Source organism: Athene noctua, chromosome 2 (assembly GCF_965140245.1).
Source record: "Athene noctua chromosome 2, bAthNoc1.hap1.1, whole genome shotgun sequence".
Classification (NCBI taxonomy): Eukaryota; Metazoa; Chordata; class Aves; order Strigiformes; family Strigidae; genus Athene; species Athene noctua.
The window spans coordinates 30,332,475-30,351,620 of NC_134038.1; the positions used below are offsets into that span (position 1 = coordinate 30,332,475).

General features: G+C 39.3%; 1 protein-coding gene across 2 annotated transcripts; it reads right to left on the minus strand.

Annotated features, from left to right (window-relative positions):
• Nucleotides 1–957: 957 nt before the first annotated feature.
• LOC141956819 (carbonic anhydrase 3-like) lies at nt 958–18,559 on the minus strand. Of its 2 annotated transcripts, XM_074897647.1 has the most exons (8): nt 18,365–18,559; nt 17,247–17,444; nt 9,573–9,691; nt 8,658–8,750; nt 7,656–7,721; nt 6,619–6,774; nt 1,997–2,095; nt 958–1,890 (listed from the first exon to the last, which is right to left on the minus strand). In XM_074897647.1, the coding sequence occupies exons 1-8, from the start codon at nt 18,408–18,410 to the stop codon at nt 1,873–1,875; spliced, it is 795 nt and encodes a 264-aa protein (XP_074753748.1). In that variant the 5' UTR covers nt 18,411–18,559; the 3' UTR covers nt 958–1,872. The 2 variants fall into 2 exon arrangements, with proteins under 2 accessions (XP_074753748.1, XP_074753746.1); XM_074897645.1 differs by having other exon boundaries at nt 958–2,095.
• Between the last annotated feature and the right edge of the window lie 587 nt (nt 18,560–19,146).

Sequence of the window (19,146 nt, forward strand, 5' to 3'; positions counted from 1 at the left end):
GGTACCAGTGGTCAAACACAAAGATATGCTTTGAACTGTCCTGGAATGACCCAGCTAAGAAGAAATTATATTTAATCAAGTATTTGAAAAAAAAAAAAAAAAAAGTTTTCAAACATAGGGACCTGCACAGGCTTTCTTGATGTAAGTCATCCATCTGAGTAAGTGGAAGCATGTACATGTAAGACAACCTGTGTCAAAGTCAGCAATATGTGCATACAGCGTAAACAGATGTTAACTCATCTGAATCATTTCACAATGTGGCTACAAATGAAAAGTGCAAACACCAACAGCACAGTGCGATCCATTAGGAAATGGGAAATTAACTGAGAAATACTAACAATGACTAAATGAAATTTCCCAGCCAAAACACTACCTATTTGAAGGAAGAAAGCAATATGAGGATATGGTCCAGAACCTTTCACAGTGGGGAACTGAAGACAGGGAGCATAACCACTGTCTCATCACCAAGCTCAGCAACATCCTCCTGTCCTAAAACATGGCAGCTAAGAGTCCAGCCACTGTCAGACCAGCAGCTGCTTTATATTTCCAGAGCTCAATGTAAATTACCATTCAGATTAATGGTTTCAGATACTGACTGAACTTTACCACTGTGCAATCAACTTGTGAAGGAGTTGATTCATTTGACATTACAAGAAAGCCATCAGAACAGGGTGATCTCATTAAAAGAATAGATGCGGATGTCTCAATGATGTAGCATATTTTAAATGCTATTTCCTTGCTTGCAGTCACATGAAATATTATCAGTACTCTAGTAGTTCAAACAAACATCCAGAAAAGATACCATCCATCACCAATTTCCATGAAGGTGTATTACAGAGCATATTGACAAGTCTTTCTTTAAAATTCTGTTATTTTTGCATGTTTCTAAAACTGGAAAAAAAGAACAACATACAGAATAAAACCTCTTAAGTAAATATATTTATTATTGTTGGATTTCTTAATGCAGAAATACTGTTATTTCAACTATAGGCTTACAATCCTATTTAATTGTTCTTTATGCCAAAACAAGAGACAAGAACACCCTGGTCAACTGCATTTTGATCAGGAGAGTCAAACTGTGGTTTCAGATATTTATGCACCAATCTCATTGACAGCAGGATCAATTATACTTGCACACGAAGTGCAAATCTGCCTCAAAAAAAACACTGAAAAGATTAAGAATTTTTGCTATCTTAACACCGTTTTTACACAGAAAAGCACTTGCATACATGGAGAAAATACATATTCAGGATACAAAGACCAAGTTCTCAAAATTCATGTCACTTTGATTGCTACAACTTTAAAATGCAGATTAGTCTTTTAACATGGACAATCAGTTGTGACACAAACAGAAACAGCTCTTCCCCCAATTCCACAGTTTAAACTACATATAACTCCATGAATACAGTTTTCCGAACAGAAGTTAAAAGCTTAGTTCTTTATCAATGGTTATGAAGCAATTTTCTATCCTTTCATATTTTATGTATCAAATACCAATGAGGGCTCTCCTTTATTTCCAAGAATGCCTTGTGCATTAACTGGTGCAGCTCAGAGCAGGATACAGATAATGCTGAAAACAACTACTGAAACATATGTTTTTATGCTGAAAACAATTACTTCTCTTAACTGCAACCTTTTTAACAGGAATAAGGCAAGCATCAAAGGGGCATGTGGGCAACAGGAAATGGTTTTTTAGCTGTTAGTAGCATCTTCTTTCTTCCTTCATACTATTAACAAAAGCTAATGTTAAAGCAGTTATGAAGAGCCAAACAGATTGTCTACTTCCATTTTAATGCTAGGATTTTCCTAAGTAAATGTTATCCTCTGAAAGTGAAATTCACATTTCATGACTCAAAGTTTCAGCCTCTGGACCTACAGCTGGAGTTCTGTCTAAATACAAGAGAGGACACAAATCAAAAGCATCAATTAGTTCTAGAGGTTGCCTCATTCAGGGATAGCCAACCTCAGACAGGTCCTAGAGGAATGATGCGCTCACCATCCTGAAATACCGAGGCTGAGTTGGGCGCCAGTTATCAACCAGAGGGAGATTAGGTTCATTCTCAGCATTCTTGGACAGGCTGCGGAGCTTCGCCATCTGCAGGAGAGCAAAAATTGAAGTGTCCTGATGGAAGTACCTTGGGATCAAATCCACAGCCCAACAATTAAACCAAGGAGGCTGGCCTATGCCTTGAAGCTGGGGAGAAAGTGTCCTTCAAAGCTGTAAACATGTCCTTCATCCCATCACCACAAGAACAGTACTCATGTTTCTTTCCTAGCAGTTTAATATTCTTAGAAATAGTCAAGACAGAAAAAAATTGTTCCTATCTGAATAGGATTGTGAAAAGTACTCTCATTTATGTACTGTCTACAGAACTCTGTACTACAGTCACAGAAACTGTGGGAAGTCCTCAGAAAATGTGAATAGAACAGTCTATGCCCTAATAAACTTCTCCTACTTAAACCCTGCCTTAGTGTTTAATTGTTAAGAAGCCTCTGGAATTGAAAGATGTTAAGGCTAAATTATAAACTAATTGTTAATTTCCATGGTGGGTCTGTAGCAGAGGATATATTCTGCTGCAATGACACAAAAAAGTCCATTAACAATAACAGGAGTGTAAACCTGGTTAATGACTTGGTCAGGGTTTCAAATGGTTTGTACACAGGGTCTGCAGCTTGACTCTCCTTGGCCATTTTTTTTTAACCAAGGTATGGTTTTTTTGAGGGATGCCATAAGAAGAGAGAAAGCCAGCAGCATCCTGGCTTGTATTAGTAAATAGTGTGACCAGCAGAAGTAGGGAGGTGATAGTCCCCCTGTACTCTGCACTGGTGAGGCCACACCTGGAGTATTGTGTCCAGTTTTGGGCACTTCAATACGAGAGAGATATCGAGGTGCTGGAGCGAGTGCAGAGGAGGGCAATGAAGCTGGTGAAGGGCCTGGAGAACAGATCCTATGAGGAGAGATTGAGGGAGTTAGGACTGTTCAGTTTGAGGAAGAGAAGGCTGAGGGGAGACCTCATCATTCTCTACAGCTGCCTGAAAGGACATTGTAGAGAGGTTGGTGCTGGTCTCTTCTCACAGGTGATTAGTGACAGAACAAGGGGGAATGGCTTTAAACTCCAACACGGGAGGTTCAGCCTGGACATTAGGAAAAAATTTTCACAGAAAGAGTGGTCAGACAGTGGAATAGGCTGCCCAGGGAGGTGGTGGAGTCACCATCCCTGGATGTGTTTAAGGGTCGTTTAGATGAGATGTTGGGGGATATGGTGTAGGTGAGAACTTTGTAGAGTAGGGCTGATGGTTGGACTGGATGATTCCAAGGGTCTTTTCCAATCTGAAAGATTCTGTGATTCTAAAAGTTCTGCCCATACTCTTCAAAACTGTATAATCTCGTCCTCTATTGCTTTCTGATTTTCAAAGGATGCAACACATATACCCACTTACAGATACATTATGTTTGTTTGTTGTCACTGTCATGCACATGAGACAGAAAGTGTATCAGCTGTGGTTCAAACACTTGATACTACCCTGTTTGAATGGCTTACGGTGAAAAGGATGCATACATTTCCCCATGCGTACACTTGAAAATGTAGCCCCATTCACGCCACACGTCAACTTTGTTTGCAACTAGCTTCAATACGCTCATGTATCTACCTTTTACAGTACAGAGTACAAGTCCAATGGAAGTAGAACTTCTATCTGGGCTGTAAAAGCTGTTCACTGTAACTATACTGATTCCTGTTTATGGACTGAGCTAGCTCAGGCATCTGAACATTGCTCTTCACTACACAGCTCAGAAAAGCCAGCTATCTCAGTTTCCCTGAACAATGATGAGTCCACAGTTATAACTCGTATAATATGCAGCAACTGGATTATTCATCTAAAATCTGAAATTTAATTCTTCTTTTCAGATGAAGAATAATTTGCATGGGAAAAGTAGGAGATGAAAATCATTCATCAGTTTTGTTAATACTGATAAAGTACTATTGGAAAAGAGATTGCTGTGTTTTATTATTCTTTGTGGAAGATTTTCCCTACTCAGTAAAAAAGAAAAAGCATATATTCAGGCTATAGCTACATAAAGGTGAAAAAATTAGACTGCAATTGGATAGTTATTCCCCAGTTAAATTCCTATCCTTTCATTAAAAGTAATCTGAGCAGCTAGGCCACCCACTCTACATCTCACGGGGATTTCTGATGAATTGATTTTTCCTGCAGAGTACTGATTCACAGTGACTGCACTTGTCCTTGTGGCTAATATACTATTACCATCTGGCTTTAAAAGCATCCTAGTGATCCACTGTAAACGCACACACACTTAAAATAATTACTATTAATGTGGCTGTCATGGCAGTACGCTTTCTAGGATTAAAAATAATTGGTAACACAATCCTCTTTTATGAATACATTATTTAGACCGCAGGCACTCTGGAGTGAGAAAAGTTTTTCTATTATATTCGTATACAGTACCTCACATACACTGCCAATTCTGCCTGAAAAGCAGAGTAAGAGCCAATGTCCCATCTATTTTTAGTAATTTCCTTTTTACCTTAAATACTTCATATTTTCTACAGTCGGGCCAGTTAGAGAACAGTCTGTTTCCCAAAACAGACTAACTTCGGATAAGCTGAAAAGAAGGCCATCACCCAAATACAGCAGTGATCAAAAAGTCTTTTCATGAGGGTGGATCAATGATGTGATTAGTTATTCTTTTAAAAACACATTTTAAATCAGAGATGCTCAGTAATGACTACACTTTTCCGAAAAAAATCCATAGCTGGTCTTTTGTAATATAAACCTCTAAGCAGATTTATTTTGTGGAAGCCAGTCAGACCATATTTGTATTTTTCACACATGTACCAGCTTCAAAATAGCCCACGTATTTTAGTTTTCAGATGGGCAACGAAACAGGAGACAGATCAATCAATAAACTGTGAAAAATTAAGATGTAAGTTATATGAATACATTACCATATTTCATCTTTTGCCAGCTAAGGTTCCCATCATACCTGAGTTCTTTTCTTTGAAAGATAAAGAACCACATAAATACAAAGTACCAGAAAATAGATTTTTGTTGTGATACATGCACATCAATCAATATAACAAAACACATTATCATCACCTTGGAACCTAAAATGAAAAGTTATGTGTCTATATATAATAACTACATAGCAAGTCAGTCACTTGATTAATATTCATGTTTTCACTATCCTGAAGTCCTGAAATTCATGATATCATATCATTATAGTCTGCTGAGTAGAGGAATAATCTCAGATGAGAAAACTGATTTATGTGGTACAAGTAGAATAATAGGCTGAAATGTGATGGAAGAGGGCATTCAAATTTCTATAAACGGGATTGAGGAGAAATGAGGACTAACAAGAAATACTTCTTTACACTAAGTGACAAGAGAACGCTTTCAAATTAACAAGAAATTATAGATATCTGATGCTGCTCCCATTTGCAAAAACAGCTGGTATACCTTCTAGAATTATAGGTATCAAGCACCTGATACAACACTTGCCTAATTTTCTCAGTTATGTGATGCCATTTAGAATATGGAGCAGATAGAATCACCAATACCATTAAATTTGTATTCTGATAAGAGATGTTTTTGAAAGCAGCATGCTATGAGACACATTTGCAAAGGAGAATGTTTGAAAAGTTGGAAATGCTCAGCTACATTAGGTGAGAACACTGGACTGCTGCTTCATTCAGTGTGCAATGTAATTAGGGTACCTGACTATCTCACTGCATTTTACAGCAGCTTTATTTCATAATTTGTCCAGTGATTGCCCTCAAACATTCATCATAAGCAATGAAAACTTCACGTGAGGAAGCTTAAGACAATACAAATGATTGAAAAAATCCTGTGTAATCAAAGTTGGTGGTGCAAACCTAACATAAGCTTTAGCTAAATGTGTCAATGTTCTTTTTTAAATAGTTGCAGGATAATACAGGTTAATGGCTTGAGATTTCCTACATTGGCTCTTGGTGTAATGTAGTGTTTTGAGCTCTGTGTAAAATAAAAGGTATGAGCCACATCCAGCTCCATCCTTTCCTGCTAGCAAGAGTTAATATCATGAGAACAGAGGGACTGGGAAACAAAGAGATCTACTCTTTTCTTTAGCTGATGTCAAAAGAGGTGTCTTGCCCATGGGAGCAAGCACTCTCATATACAGTAACTACTGCTGGCTGTCAGTCACACTCCAAACTGGTATAAACTCTTACCATCTACACTGTGTTATGATTTTACTGATTTATAAAGCTCTCTGATGTCTGTGGATTTGAATGATCATGATATCATGATGTCTGACATGGGCTAGGAAACAATGAACTATTTCAAGTAGAGAAGGTTAATGTAGGTAGGAGTCATACAAAGAGGTGTGTCTAATAGGTTGATTGCACATACTAGATTGCAGACTGCAGTCTGTTGAAGATTTTTACAGGTTCCCTATGAAATTCCAAGGTAGTTTAAGGCATTCAGTTATTCACTGTCCTTTTAATCATGTAATTTCTCACAGAATCCAATAAGTATTTTCCTTGACAAAAGAATAAGGTCAGGTTATGGCATGCAACTAAAAAGAAGTGGGTAAAATATTATCTATGATGTGAAGTTTACCTGGTCTGAGCTGACTATGATAGGCTCTCTAAGCACAATCCAGGTGATGCACTCTTCACAAGGTGGAGTAGTGAAAGACCCATGGTATGTCCAATAGTCATGAGATTTAGGGAAAAGAATTGAAGGATCGAAGTTTGTAAAAGGAGCTTCTTTCCCCTTTAAAAAAACCACAACAAAACCAAACAGAAAAATCTTCAACAGCTCTAGTCAAGATTAGGTAAAGACACAGTTCTTGTATTTTAAGAAACAGAGTGACTCAGATACTTCAAAGGTATGAACTAAGGAAACTAAGCACACATCTACACAAGACATAATGATGCATTGTAAAGGTTAAGTGGACTGTATGACCCTCACAGATGGGCCCGGAAAAGCGTGACACAACATACAACTCCATGATGCTACTTCTTGTACTTGAACTAACTCATGTGAAGCCACGTCCAGTACCAATGTGCTTCACTCATTTCTGTGCATTTTGTAATCTTCCTTATGGCTTCCTTTCTTATGGAAATTCTGCCTATCTATTAAATATTGTGTTAAGTCACCATACAATGAAGTGAGACAGGTACTCTAGATTTATAGTATTTGTGCTAATAACAAACTGTCTTGCCTATGCAATGTGAAATTCTTATCACATAATGTTATCTGAGACACAGATGTCTAGTCAGTGGCATTTCCAGAGGTTCATTAGTCAGCCTATTCCAAGACCAAATGAACCACCTTCCCAAAGTGCCTTTCTTTTGTCACTGACCACTGAGAGAATAAGACTCCATGCCTAGAATTTAGGTGAGTAAAGTTTGGCGAGATTACTTATTTTCACAAAATTGTAAGACCTACTAAAGCCAAACAAGGCTCATATGTAAATGGAAGAAAGGACTTTTCTTGTTAAGAAAAAGCTACCCATGGTTTTATTCACACATATATTCTGGCAATGTTGCAGAGTAGAATTTGAAAGCTAGAAAGTCATGCCTCTTGATTTTTTTTTTTTGTCCTGAGAATTTGCAGCAATCTTCCTATAATGAAAAGCCCAACATCGTTACCTTTGTTTTGATAGCATTTATTTCTTCAAGAATTCTCTTCATCTCTGGTTTGGGAGTTTTCCCTACCTGTAAAGAAGAAAGCATAACTTAATCAAAGAGTTGTGCTATATCAGTTTTCTTCTTCATCCTATTTTTTTAATATGTGCATCTAAACATATATCACTGTAAAATTACAATGCAGTAACTGAACCTATCACCACTACCAGCTTAGTAAGCTATGTCTTCTGTTTGTACCCTCTGTCTGTACCCCAACAGATATTATGATCCAAACGATGAAATTACATGCGTACAGAAACTCAGCATCACAGGTAATTTGACAACATAGCTATTCCTGTTGACATTGAATTTTAGCCTAACAAAGATAAAGAATTCTTCAGATTCAAGTAAAAAATTCGGAAAAAGTTTCATTCTACTTTAAAAAACATATTTCATGGTCAGATATACTGTTTGCAATTGTTGATTTCAACACAGACATCCATCTTTCTATCTATAGTGAATATTAATTGAACAAGTGAGAGCAAAAGCCAATTATTTTAGGCTAAGACTGCATGCCCCCAAAAGGATTTTAAGAAAGAACGATCTATGTGTATCGATGGCACATTAATTTTGCCTGGGTGAAAGTTCATGAAAAGCCTAGGGGTGGTATCTGTCCCTGAAATTAGTCCATGATTAGCACAAAAGACAGCTGACCAGTATTGGTCAGAGGGCCACTACTGACATCGTGTCCCCAAAGCAGGGGTGAATACATCTGAGTTTACAGCTTCCACCAGTCACATAGTGACACAACAGTTGCTTGGACAAGTGTGTGTAGTATTAGATACCATCTGAAATAACATGACTTATGCTCTATAACTTGAAAAGTATGCATTACTGAAAGTCAAGCCCTTCAATATGGTACAATCCCTTGAATATATATATTCAGAGGGTTTTGGTTTTTTAACCCTGTAAGAATAGAAACCTCTATAGTATCTGTGCAAAAAAGTGTTGCATGCTTCTACTTACTTGCAAAAATATGGCCAAAACAGCTATTCCATCAGCTCTTCTCACAGCATCAAGGTAATTACTGTATTTGGGATTCCAGTGTAACAAATGTAGCTGGAAACAAAGAAAAACATGTAAAAAAATCCACTGTTGAATAGCAAGCCATCAAAGGCTGAATTTAGAGTTCTTCAATATGTGAGAGAGTTTGTGGCAACAAAGAAGAGGATTAGGTCTTCAAAAAATAAAAAAAAAGGACAGCAATTCATATATGAGTTATATGAGCCATGCATTACCATTTAGACTACTATTTTCTTTAAAATAAACTATAAACAACTCAATAGAGAAATTTCAAAAAATCTCATCTTAAAGCTGAAGAAGACAGAAAAGATGCTTAAGTAAGCAGGTAGAACATGCAGTTCAGAAGTCATCTACTGATAAGTGATTCATTTCTATTTGGCTTTCAAATTACAGCAATTCTAGCAAAGAATCTATCAGAATGTAAGCTCTGTATATTATTAGCCTACAGTTCTCAACTTCCCTTACAATTCTGAAGTGGTAGAAAACCCAAGTCACACATTCTTCCTCCTTTCTGTCACTACAATTTTATAGCTCTGCTATAATACTATACTTTCAGAATATTGTTTTAGTAAGTTTGCTTTGCTTCTCAGTAATTCAGTGTTGCTGTCCTATGTTTCAAGCCATGTTGGTTTAAGAATGTGGAAACTATTGTTTCATGTAATATTTTTCTTTTCTTATGTTGTGAAAACTACTTCAACCTGATTCATGTTTATAAGAATCAGTGGGACTAAGAATGTCACAGAAAAATAAATAGAACTCCTTGAAAAGCTGACAAATGACAGATTTTTGTCTCACCTGAACAATAATGACAAATGTTATTTTACACCTTATTTTAAAGTAAAAAGTGGTGAGTCATACCTCTCCTGCATATCTCACTCCATTCACAACATGCTCAGAGCCATGGTCATCAGACGAACCCCAGTGAAAGTGAAGCTGACGCAGCCTGTAGACTCCTGGAAGTGGCCCACCTCTCAGTACTGCAATTGATAATCTGCAACAGCATTAGACTCAAGTATCTTTCAAATCTTTTAAAAGAAATATATATATTTTAAAAATATTTACATACATATTTACAAATTTACTGTACGGCTGCTCTTCATTCTGAGAGTACTTGGTACGTCTTGGAAATCAGCACTTTAGGCAACCATCTTCAGCTATATGCACTTACAGGAAGATGGAAATTATTAATTTGTGTCTAGGCTTCCATTCTAGCCAATAGAGATCACTGTTTCAATTCAGCTGCATAAATGTGCATCTAGTACCTTCTAGGATATTCCAAAGACACCTGGACAGGACTGGAAGATGTGATACAAGATCTGTGGAAGAACTTTATTTTTCTAAAGCAGCATCTGGAGGCAAGGTGAAATACATTAGGTTATCAAAAATGGCATGAGATGCCTGTGTTTGGGTAACTGAACTAAGCCCCTAATGACAACATTCAAGCTTCTGGAGTAATTCTGCTTGCCTTAAGGTAGACACCCACAGATGGTGACCTGAATTGCTCTCTGGACCCCATTGGTTAAGTGTGACTCCATCTCTGTTGATTAGAATGGGAGTTTAGAGACATAACTCACCTACTTTTAAAAGCCGACATAAGAGACCTAAATTTAGAAGTCTTAATTTCCCCCTGAATTCTATCCAATATCTACCTATATCAAAGCACACAAAAATAGCCATGATTAAGATAAACTACTGAAGTGCTAGATGATAAACAAATTCCCACAAAACACTGCAAATTATGTGTTTTACTGCAGGCTATGACTTATTTGTTTAAAAAGCTATGAAACTACTGATGCTGCTTCTGCTGTAATGGCTGCTCCCTCCGGCTGTGGAAGAGGAGAAATAAAACAATGAATGAGCCAGAAAAGCAATCACTGAGAATGCAAGCTATTTTCCTGAAGTTCAGTCTGTGATGAACAATATCCTGTATTCTACATAATCTTAACATTTTTACATTATGTAGCATGGTGGCTTATTTGAAAGAATCTCATGATAAAAAGGAAAGAACTTCTTCACATTCACCAAATACTGATATAAAACTCTCATTCACTTTATTTGGAGCTAGAAGTTATAGCATTCCTATAAGCCATTCAGCAGTTTGCAAGAACAGGTCTTTATATGCTAAAGAAAAATATTCTTAAATATGAAAAGAAATAAATCCATGATCATATCAAGAAATAACATATTAAAGAGTATTCTTTACTGCACATTAAAAGCAAGCTGTTATTCTCAACAAATTCCCTTTACTTGTTCCCACAGACATTCAGTACTGTGGCCGATACAGACACAGTAACAGTAGTAGCTGACAAGGCCATCAATTCTCCATTAAAATAGATCTGTAAAACCAAATAATCCAGTTTAAGGTAAAAATGTGTCATTATTTCCACTGATGGGCCATCAGCAGACATTTTCAACTGGGTGTTAGGTGGAGCTCTGCATCACCTCATGCCAACACATTCCTGCTTCACTCATCTATAAATAGACAGTAGCTTCTACTTATCACACTTGAAGCAGACAGAATGATGCAAAGACTAAGATGCCTATAAACCAACATCTCCTGCAGGACAAAAAGGTGTCTTCTTTCTTTTACTTGTAAGTGTGTAGCATAAAACACAGAAATGCATAAAATGACCATATAAGTAAACAAAATTTCCCTCTGTCAGTAAATGAAATTTCCCTATGTTTTAAAAATGTGACAAAACAGTAACAAGAATTAAGTTCTCCAGTACCTAAACCATAAAAAAATACTACACTATGTCTGCATAACTCAAAGCCAGTAAAAGAAATCTTTACTTTTTTTAAACATGTGGCTTGGAACCTAAATTCTAGAAGTATTTTTATCCTCTTGGGTTTTGGTTTTCAGAAAATACTAACACAAATAAATACACACCCATATAACAGTCAGAAAAATGAATATAAAGTAGAAGTTCATAAAAGAAAATATGGTATCTTTAAACTGCTTTTCAGTGGTGTTAAAATATAGTTCTATTTTTATAGATTGACATGTTTGTATGTAACAGAGAATTATTCTAACAATTATTACACAGGAAATGTTCATCTTAAATATCTGAGTCTCCCAGTTTTAAGGCTGCAACAGGTGTTTGCCTACAACATAACATTACGAAAGGATGCTTTTCTATAAGGCCCCATGACTCACTCTGAGCTTCTACCTATGACACTGCATGAAGTTAAAAGCAAGAACTTTAGAAAAGGAGCCAGCAGGTTCACTCCCTGATATAGAGGTGGCCAGCTTTTCTCTTTTTTCTGAAATACTATGCAATCCTTTTCACATGCCTAGCTGAATGGCTGGACTTACTTCTGAATATTGGAAATGTGGCATTTCTGTTCCTGTTTCTGCTCTACAGAAGTATAACAGGATGGCCATAGGCAGACTTACCAAAAATAACATGGCCCAGCTGCAGAAATACACAAGCCAGCACAGAAAGACAAGGGAGAAAAGTATTCACTCCTTTTTGGTGCCTTATTGTTGCAAACTCTCATCCCATTGGCCAGTGACTGACTTTTTTTTACATGGGTTTGCACATCACCCTCCACCAGTGCCTGATACCAGACATAAAAATGTCACACTAGTATGAAGCACTTGCTCAAATTCCGTGTCCCTCTCATCCACGCTGATGAACCGTCTATCACAGAGCAATCCTACACGGACACACATGTGGATGTCAGTTCCAGTGAAAAAGTTCACCTTTTATTTGATCTGTCATAAACTGAACAGCTTGAGACAGAACTGGCTAATAAAAGAATGGGGTTTTTTCACTCTCAGTGTAATCACTGAGGCAGATGTTTGCCCAAGAGAGGGCAAGTGTTGCACAGAAGGGTGTAACTAAGGCAAGAAAAAGCTCTGTATCCCACTCTGTGTGTTCACACAACAAAATGAAGGTGTGACACAGTTTGAGTGGAGATGGCCACTCCACTCAACAACAGAAATGTGACAAGATGGTTTTGAAATAGTTGCATCACTTACTGAGCAGCTTAGGTAGGGGTCTGGTTGTTAATCTGCACTAATGTCAGTTGTCATATATCCTCACTGAGGTAAAACTGGCAAAGTTATGCCTACACAAATACCTTCACTATTTGCTGTAAAGGCACACTGTGAAAGTCAGGTGGAAAAACGCAAGGAGCACCAAACAGACTCATGAGGTGAGCTGTGTTTATGAACACAAGAAGAAATAACTGTTCTTACAAGATCTATGATCCTCACATCGTGACAAATACATAAAATGAGCTGGTAAACCACGGTGAAATTAAATTAGTAAGGTATTACTGCATGATAATTGAGTAAGACATATTACCTTTGTTATGCTGCTTTATAACAGAATCTAAGTGCAGTAGAAAACCCACAGCTTTTTAATGTCACTGCCATGTATTTTAGATGCGATAAAAAAGCCTCTGCTCAGAAGAGGATCTCTACTGAAACAGTCTGGCTAACTGTAGGGATAAAATGTGTTTCCTAAAAGCTTTTAGAACTAAAATTTCAGTTATCACTGAAATTTTCTATAAGTACTGCATAGATATGCAGAAGAATTACTTTTGTTTGTATTTGAACTTTATACTCTTACAGGGACAGACTGGGAAAGAGAAGTATCTGACAGAAGCCTGTCAGTGTGCCGCCCACCCTCACCTGCACTGCAACACATCTTTTTCAGTTTTGTGCCTTCTTGATCACAACCTGTTCATCAGTGAGGTCCCAAATGATCTTTCTTTGTGATCTATGGTAGGGCTGAAATCCTCACCTCCAGGGGGAGAAAACTGAGTGTCCACTGGCTAACTGCAGCCTCAGAAGAGACCCTTGACTGATCAAGCATTTTTACTTCTAACAGTGGAAGTTCAAAGTTAACAGAAATTCAACTCTTCGGGTCTGCAGTAATCATATTAATGCTCAGTACCTTCATGCAGACACTACACATGACAGATGTGTTAAACACTGAAGGAAGAATTTAATTTTTCTGGCTTTTGCAATATGTGGTATAGCTGTCAAGTGGTACGTACCACAGCTACACAAGCACTGGGATTTAGCTGTGCTATTCTTGTAACGGCTGCTGGCTCATGCCAGTGCAAATTCAGTACACAAAAAGTTAAGTAACTTTTTGCAGGAACAACCATAACTTGAGTGTCTATGGACAGACTTCCCACAGTTTTAATCAAAGTTACTGGGTTTTGTCCTCATTGTTTTAGAACCAGTCAACAAGTACATATTTATTCACCACAAGCTGATAATCAAAATCTCATTTGCAAAGATAAATGAGATCTCCCACAAAGTGATGGTCTAGGAAATGCTGTCCACAAGCACTAGTTGTGCTAAATGAGATAAGTAAGAAACAAGCTTACTCAAAGTAACTGTCTCTTTAAACTTTTTTTGCATCATCCACTTCCAAAGGCACATATTCCTTTGCTAAGAAATTGAGAGATTCTGAAAACAGCATCAAGGTAACCTTGTAAGAAACTGTGCTTGCACTGAGGTACCCCAAGCCCTTAAATGTCATTCATCAGAAAGTCAGTAAAAGAAGAAGTAGAAATCTGTTTGGCCAATGAACTTCCACAGAAAGTGCTAAGCAGGTAGCACAAATAACAAATTGAGAAGCTGAAAGAAGGTATCCATTTGATACAGCTTTAGTACATCTCCCCAGCTGCTGTCTGGGTTCCAGTACAAGAATTATGTATCTTTACTGTTTATTAAACAATCAAACACCTTCATCTAACCATCTAACTAAGGTATTATATTAATTGTAAGGAAGTTACAAACTACACATCTCACACATCATGACAATGGTCCTACCAGTTAGGTGCTCTCAGGACATTTCTCTGGCATGAATACTTCTTGGAAGTTTAAAAGTAAATGGACTCTGCTAGTAGAAATGAGATTACAGCCCTAATTCAAAACAAAACCAGAATCAATGCTGAATCTAAGAGTATCCGAGTTGCCATTCATGCCAAAAAACATAGCAGTGTAAGCTGCTATGTGGCAGTACCTAAGTTCTGGTATGGATCTTATTGGGCACAGCCACCTAGGAGGTTTTGATTTCAGCTCCCAGTTATCTCCTGGATTTTGAGACCCCCTACAGTGATTTTACAGTGCTTAAGGTCCTTCTTCCACAAAGGTATGGTAAAGCAGGCAACTGAGTCCACAACAGTCATTAACTTGTACAACGCAGGCAGCAGAGGCATGACACAGCTCCTAAAACAAGTATCTGTCATCAAACCTTCAATTGTACAGCAGATTCTTAAAGTCAGTAAGACTTTATAAATAGCTGGAGATAAATTTTCCAATTCCTTCCACCAGACTAACTCCAAAGATAACAGTAATAAGGCTTTTATCAACATAATATGTGAATTACATGGATGGCACTTTCCTTGGAAGCTTCTCTCTAACAATTTAAGAAACTGTCCCATCAGTGAATATTCAAAGTATTCCTGGAAGAGAAGACACAATGGAAGTAAAACTTGAAGACATCCAATGTAATTTGTTTTATCACTCATCTTGGCAATTTATTCTGCAATCTATTTCATCTACCATTAATGAAAACCTAGAAAGAACTACAGATATGGGTACGACCACTCTAACTGAAAAAGTAATGAAAATAAAGGAAGCCCTTAGTTTTCTAGTTAACTCAGAAATAACTCAAATGATAGATAGATAGATAGATAGATAGATAGATAGATAGATAGATAGAATGTCTTTGTTCCAAAGGACATGACTGCTATTACATACGTATGTTTTATACAGCTGGTGGTTCCTTTACACAAAAAATATGTCACTATACATATCCTAAAAAACTTAAAACATTCTGAAGTCAGTAGGAGTATGCACAGTGGAATTTGTCCTGCAATTAGCATTATATTATAGAAGGAACACCACCCACAGACTCTGCAGGCAATGGTATAACAAAGGAGACATAACAATAAACACTGAATGTTTCTTGCCTTCAAAGAGTTGAGAAATACACCTACTTTTTTTCCAGTGAGTCACTTTTTATTTCTGAGATCAGAACACAACAGTTACTGAGCAGTTCTGAAAAAAAAATTCAGAACATTCCAAAACTTTCTGCTCTTTGTGGCCACAGTGTTACATCCATGCTGTAGATGGTTGTGCCTGGATACTCCCTCCCATGTAAAATCTGAGTAATTATAATAATTACTTTGACATGTATGCATAAGATGCAACCATTGATATATTTGATGCTGTTCCAACAAATACAAGATATGGTAAAAAACAGTAAGCAATGGTCACAGAGGTCTTCTCATATGCCACAGCTACATCTCTCTGCTGATGTATTGTGTTATCTGACATTAATATTTTTATTCAAATAACATGAAAGATTCCCACTTTGCTAGAAAAGTAATCAAACTCTTGACCGCATAGCTATTTGTGGGTTTTGACAGTGTATTAACTAGTCCAGCTTACGTACATTTTGATCCTGTTTTCATGAAAGTCAAGTCATTCATTAAAAATCCATGCCCATAGATATTTAAGATAAATCAACCTATTAGTAAAATTTCTCCTAGTAATTACAGCTGTCATTCCTAGTTACATTGTAATAGAAATTGCAACTTTTAAGGCAGTTAAGAACTAAGTCTGTACAGTACACAGTGGAAGAAAGACTTTTCAGTATTTTACTGAAACTGACATTTCTTTTTCCTTTTCTTACCATCCCATGTACTACAAATAATAACACCATTCTGTTGACCTTGATACAAGAATAAAATGGGAGGTATGCATCTGCTTTTTCCTTTTTATCACAGTACTAATGCAATTTCATACTTCTTTCAGTAACGTTTCTTCCTTTGAAATATAGCCAAGAGCATTAACATGAAATGTCAGTGGTTCTACCAACCACCTGTAGCACCTGTTAAACAGAACAGACATATCTCTTCAATATATATAACACCCACTAATTCTTAAAACCTACGCATTATATATGCAGCACATTGTAAGTTGTCATAACTACAACTGGATAAATTATTCTGGACATTAAAGCTGAACCACTGGAAGTTGTCAGCCCTATAATCCTCATTAAGACAAAATCTCATGAATGCCAAAGGGAGTTTTAACTGATTTTGATGACTTTGTGGCAACATCATTTATCAGATATTACATAGATACAGTTTTCAAATATAACTTCAGCCATATACACAGTCAAAGATGTTCTGCAGGGCATCTCAAATAGCTTGAATGGAATTCAGTCCTCATAGATAAAGGCTGGACTCCTTGCTCCTGGAAAGCAACACAACTGCAATGGCTTTTGCAAGCTTAAAAATTTACCTTACACCTTAATTCATCCTGCACCAAGTTTCCTTGCAGCTCTCTCCACTCCCTAGGATTTTACCTATGGACTTTAAAAGTAGTCCCAGGCCTTTTTCACCAGCTGTGCAGGGCACTGGACTCAGAAACCTGTCTGTCTACACAGAAACCTTCTGACAGACATGAGCATTCAAAGCACACTCTCTCTCCCAAACAACCTGAGAAATAATCGCTGATATATAATGACAGCTTGCAACGAAAACAAAACTAACCTGATCTATCAAATGAATCGTCAAATACAACTCTGCAGGTTTTCCCATTGTTGAGAATGGTCTTAGCTGCACCAGGATCATAACTAGCAAACCATGGTAGTAGGGAGCGATCGTAGTGTACATCTTTGTTATTGATTTCAATAGGTGACTGACGGCGTCCTTTGGCAATCGGGTAATTTTTGTACCAATGATCTGGTCCTAGAAAAAAATACAGAGAAAGATCATGAAAACCTCTTCCAGCTAGGTATGAATTATACTTGTGTTACAATAAATGCAAGTTTGGTTTTGTTTAGCTATAGAACATCAATTAAATGTATTAGTAAGTACGTTACTAATCATCTGCTTGTTAGTCACGTCCTGTCAAAAGTTTCACTGTAATTATACTAGCTGGAATACTGGATACTGCAAGCCACTCAACCGAACATAAACTCTCAGAGCAACCTCAGGGCTTTACTTATAAGACACTGCCAATATACCAAGGAAGGAAAGGAGATGTGTATACTTCAATCCAGCAGTGGATAGAAATACAATGGGATATGCCCAAATGACTCCAATGTGGCACCATGTACCCATCTGGAGAGAGAAAAGACCAATGATGTCTGAAGAAGGCAGGAATTTGAAATGTGGATTTAATTATCGTTACGGCTTTATCAAGAACTTCATGTGGAAGAAGCCTGATCGAGGCCGTGCTGTTCTTCCTAGAGCAGAGTGCAGGTGCAAGAGGCCAGCCAGGGTTCCAGCCTCCAGGCAGGAGGGATCGTGGCTGCACAGCCGAGCCGGACCGGCACTGCTCTTCCTGCAGCAAGGCCAGCCCGAGGATGGACTTTAATATTGACAGTGGGAAAACTGACTTTCTTCAAGTTAGAGGCCTCTGCCACGGCCTCTCCCTCCACCAGCTTCACCTCTTGCACACCTGCGAGTGGCGACCAGCCGGCCGCGCCACCCGCCCGCGCTGCCGCCGCACAGACCCAGGCCGGCCCGGAGCCCACGGTGCCCCGCTCCGTGCGCGCACGACTGGGGCGTCCCGTTGCGCCCGGGGTTCGCCCCCAGACCCGCTGCCCGCAGGAGCGGCGGCCGCCGAGAAGCCGGGCCGGGCGCGGCCCCGCGCCCCCGCTCACCGTTGTCGCCGTCGTAGCCCCACGGGTAGTAGCTGGGGTTGATCATGGTGCCGCTGCCGCGCCCCGGCGCCGCGCCTCAGCCTCTCCCGGCGGCTCTGGCAGGACGGTGGCCTCGTCTCACGGCCGCTTTTTATAGACTCCCGCCACCTCCGTGCCCTTCCCCGCCGCCGGCGGCCGGGAGGGACAGCGGGGCCCCGACCCCCGGGGGCGGGGAAAACCGCGCTTTCTCGCACCGCCCGCCCGCCGCCGCCCCGCCGCGCCCGCCGTGAGGCGCCCCCGGCCCCGGCCTGTCGCCCCCGGGCCCCCCGGCCCCGGCCTGTCGCCCCCCGCCCCCGGCCTGTCGCCCCCGGCTCCCGGGCGGCTCTCGCCAGAGCTGCCGCGGGGGACGGGGGTTGAGGGGATCCCGCGGCGCGGGGGGTGCAGAGGGTGATCCCGGCGCGGGGCAGCGCGGGGCCCCCGCTTGTGTCCCCCGGCTGTGCTGGCGTCCGGGGGCTGCGGGGAAAGGACCCGCGACGGTGCTGGGGAGGGGAAGGGGGCTGCTGCCGCCTGCCCCGGCGCCGAGAACAGAGAAAGAAAGGCAGGAATGTCCAGAATGAGGTACAGGCAATGTAGGAACATTTTTCAAATTCGTGTGAAATACTTATAGGTAGACAGATAGACACAAAACCCAGGAAGCTTCGGCTGTCTGGTTTCTGAAATTAAATTAGGGTGGCTGGGCTTTATATAGTTGGTTGTAGAAAGCCTGTTTGCCATAAGACAGCATCGCATCCCACTGGGAGAGG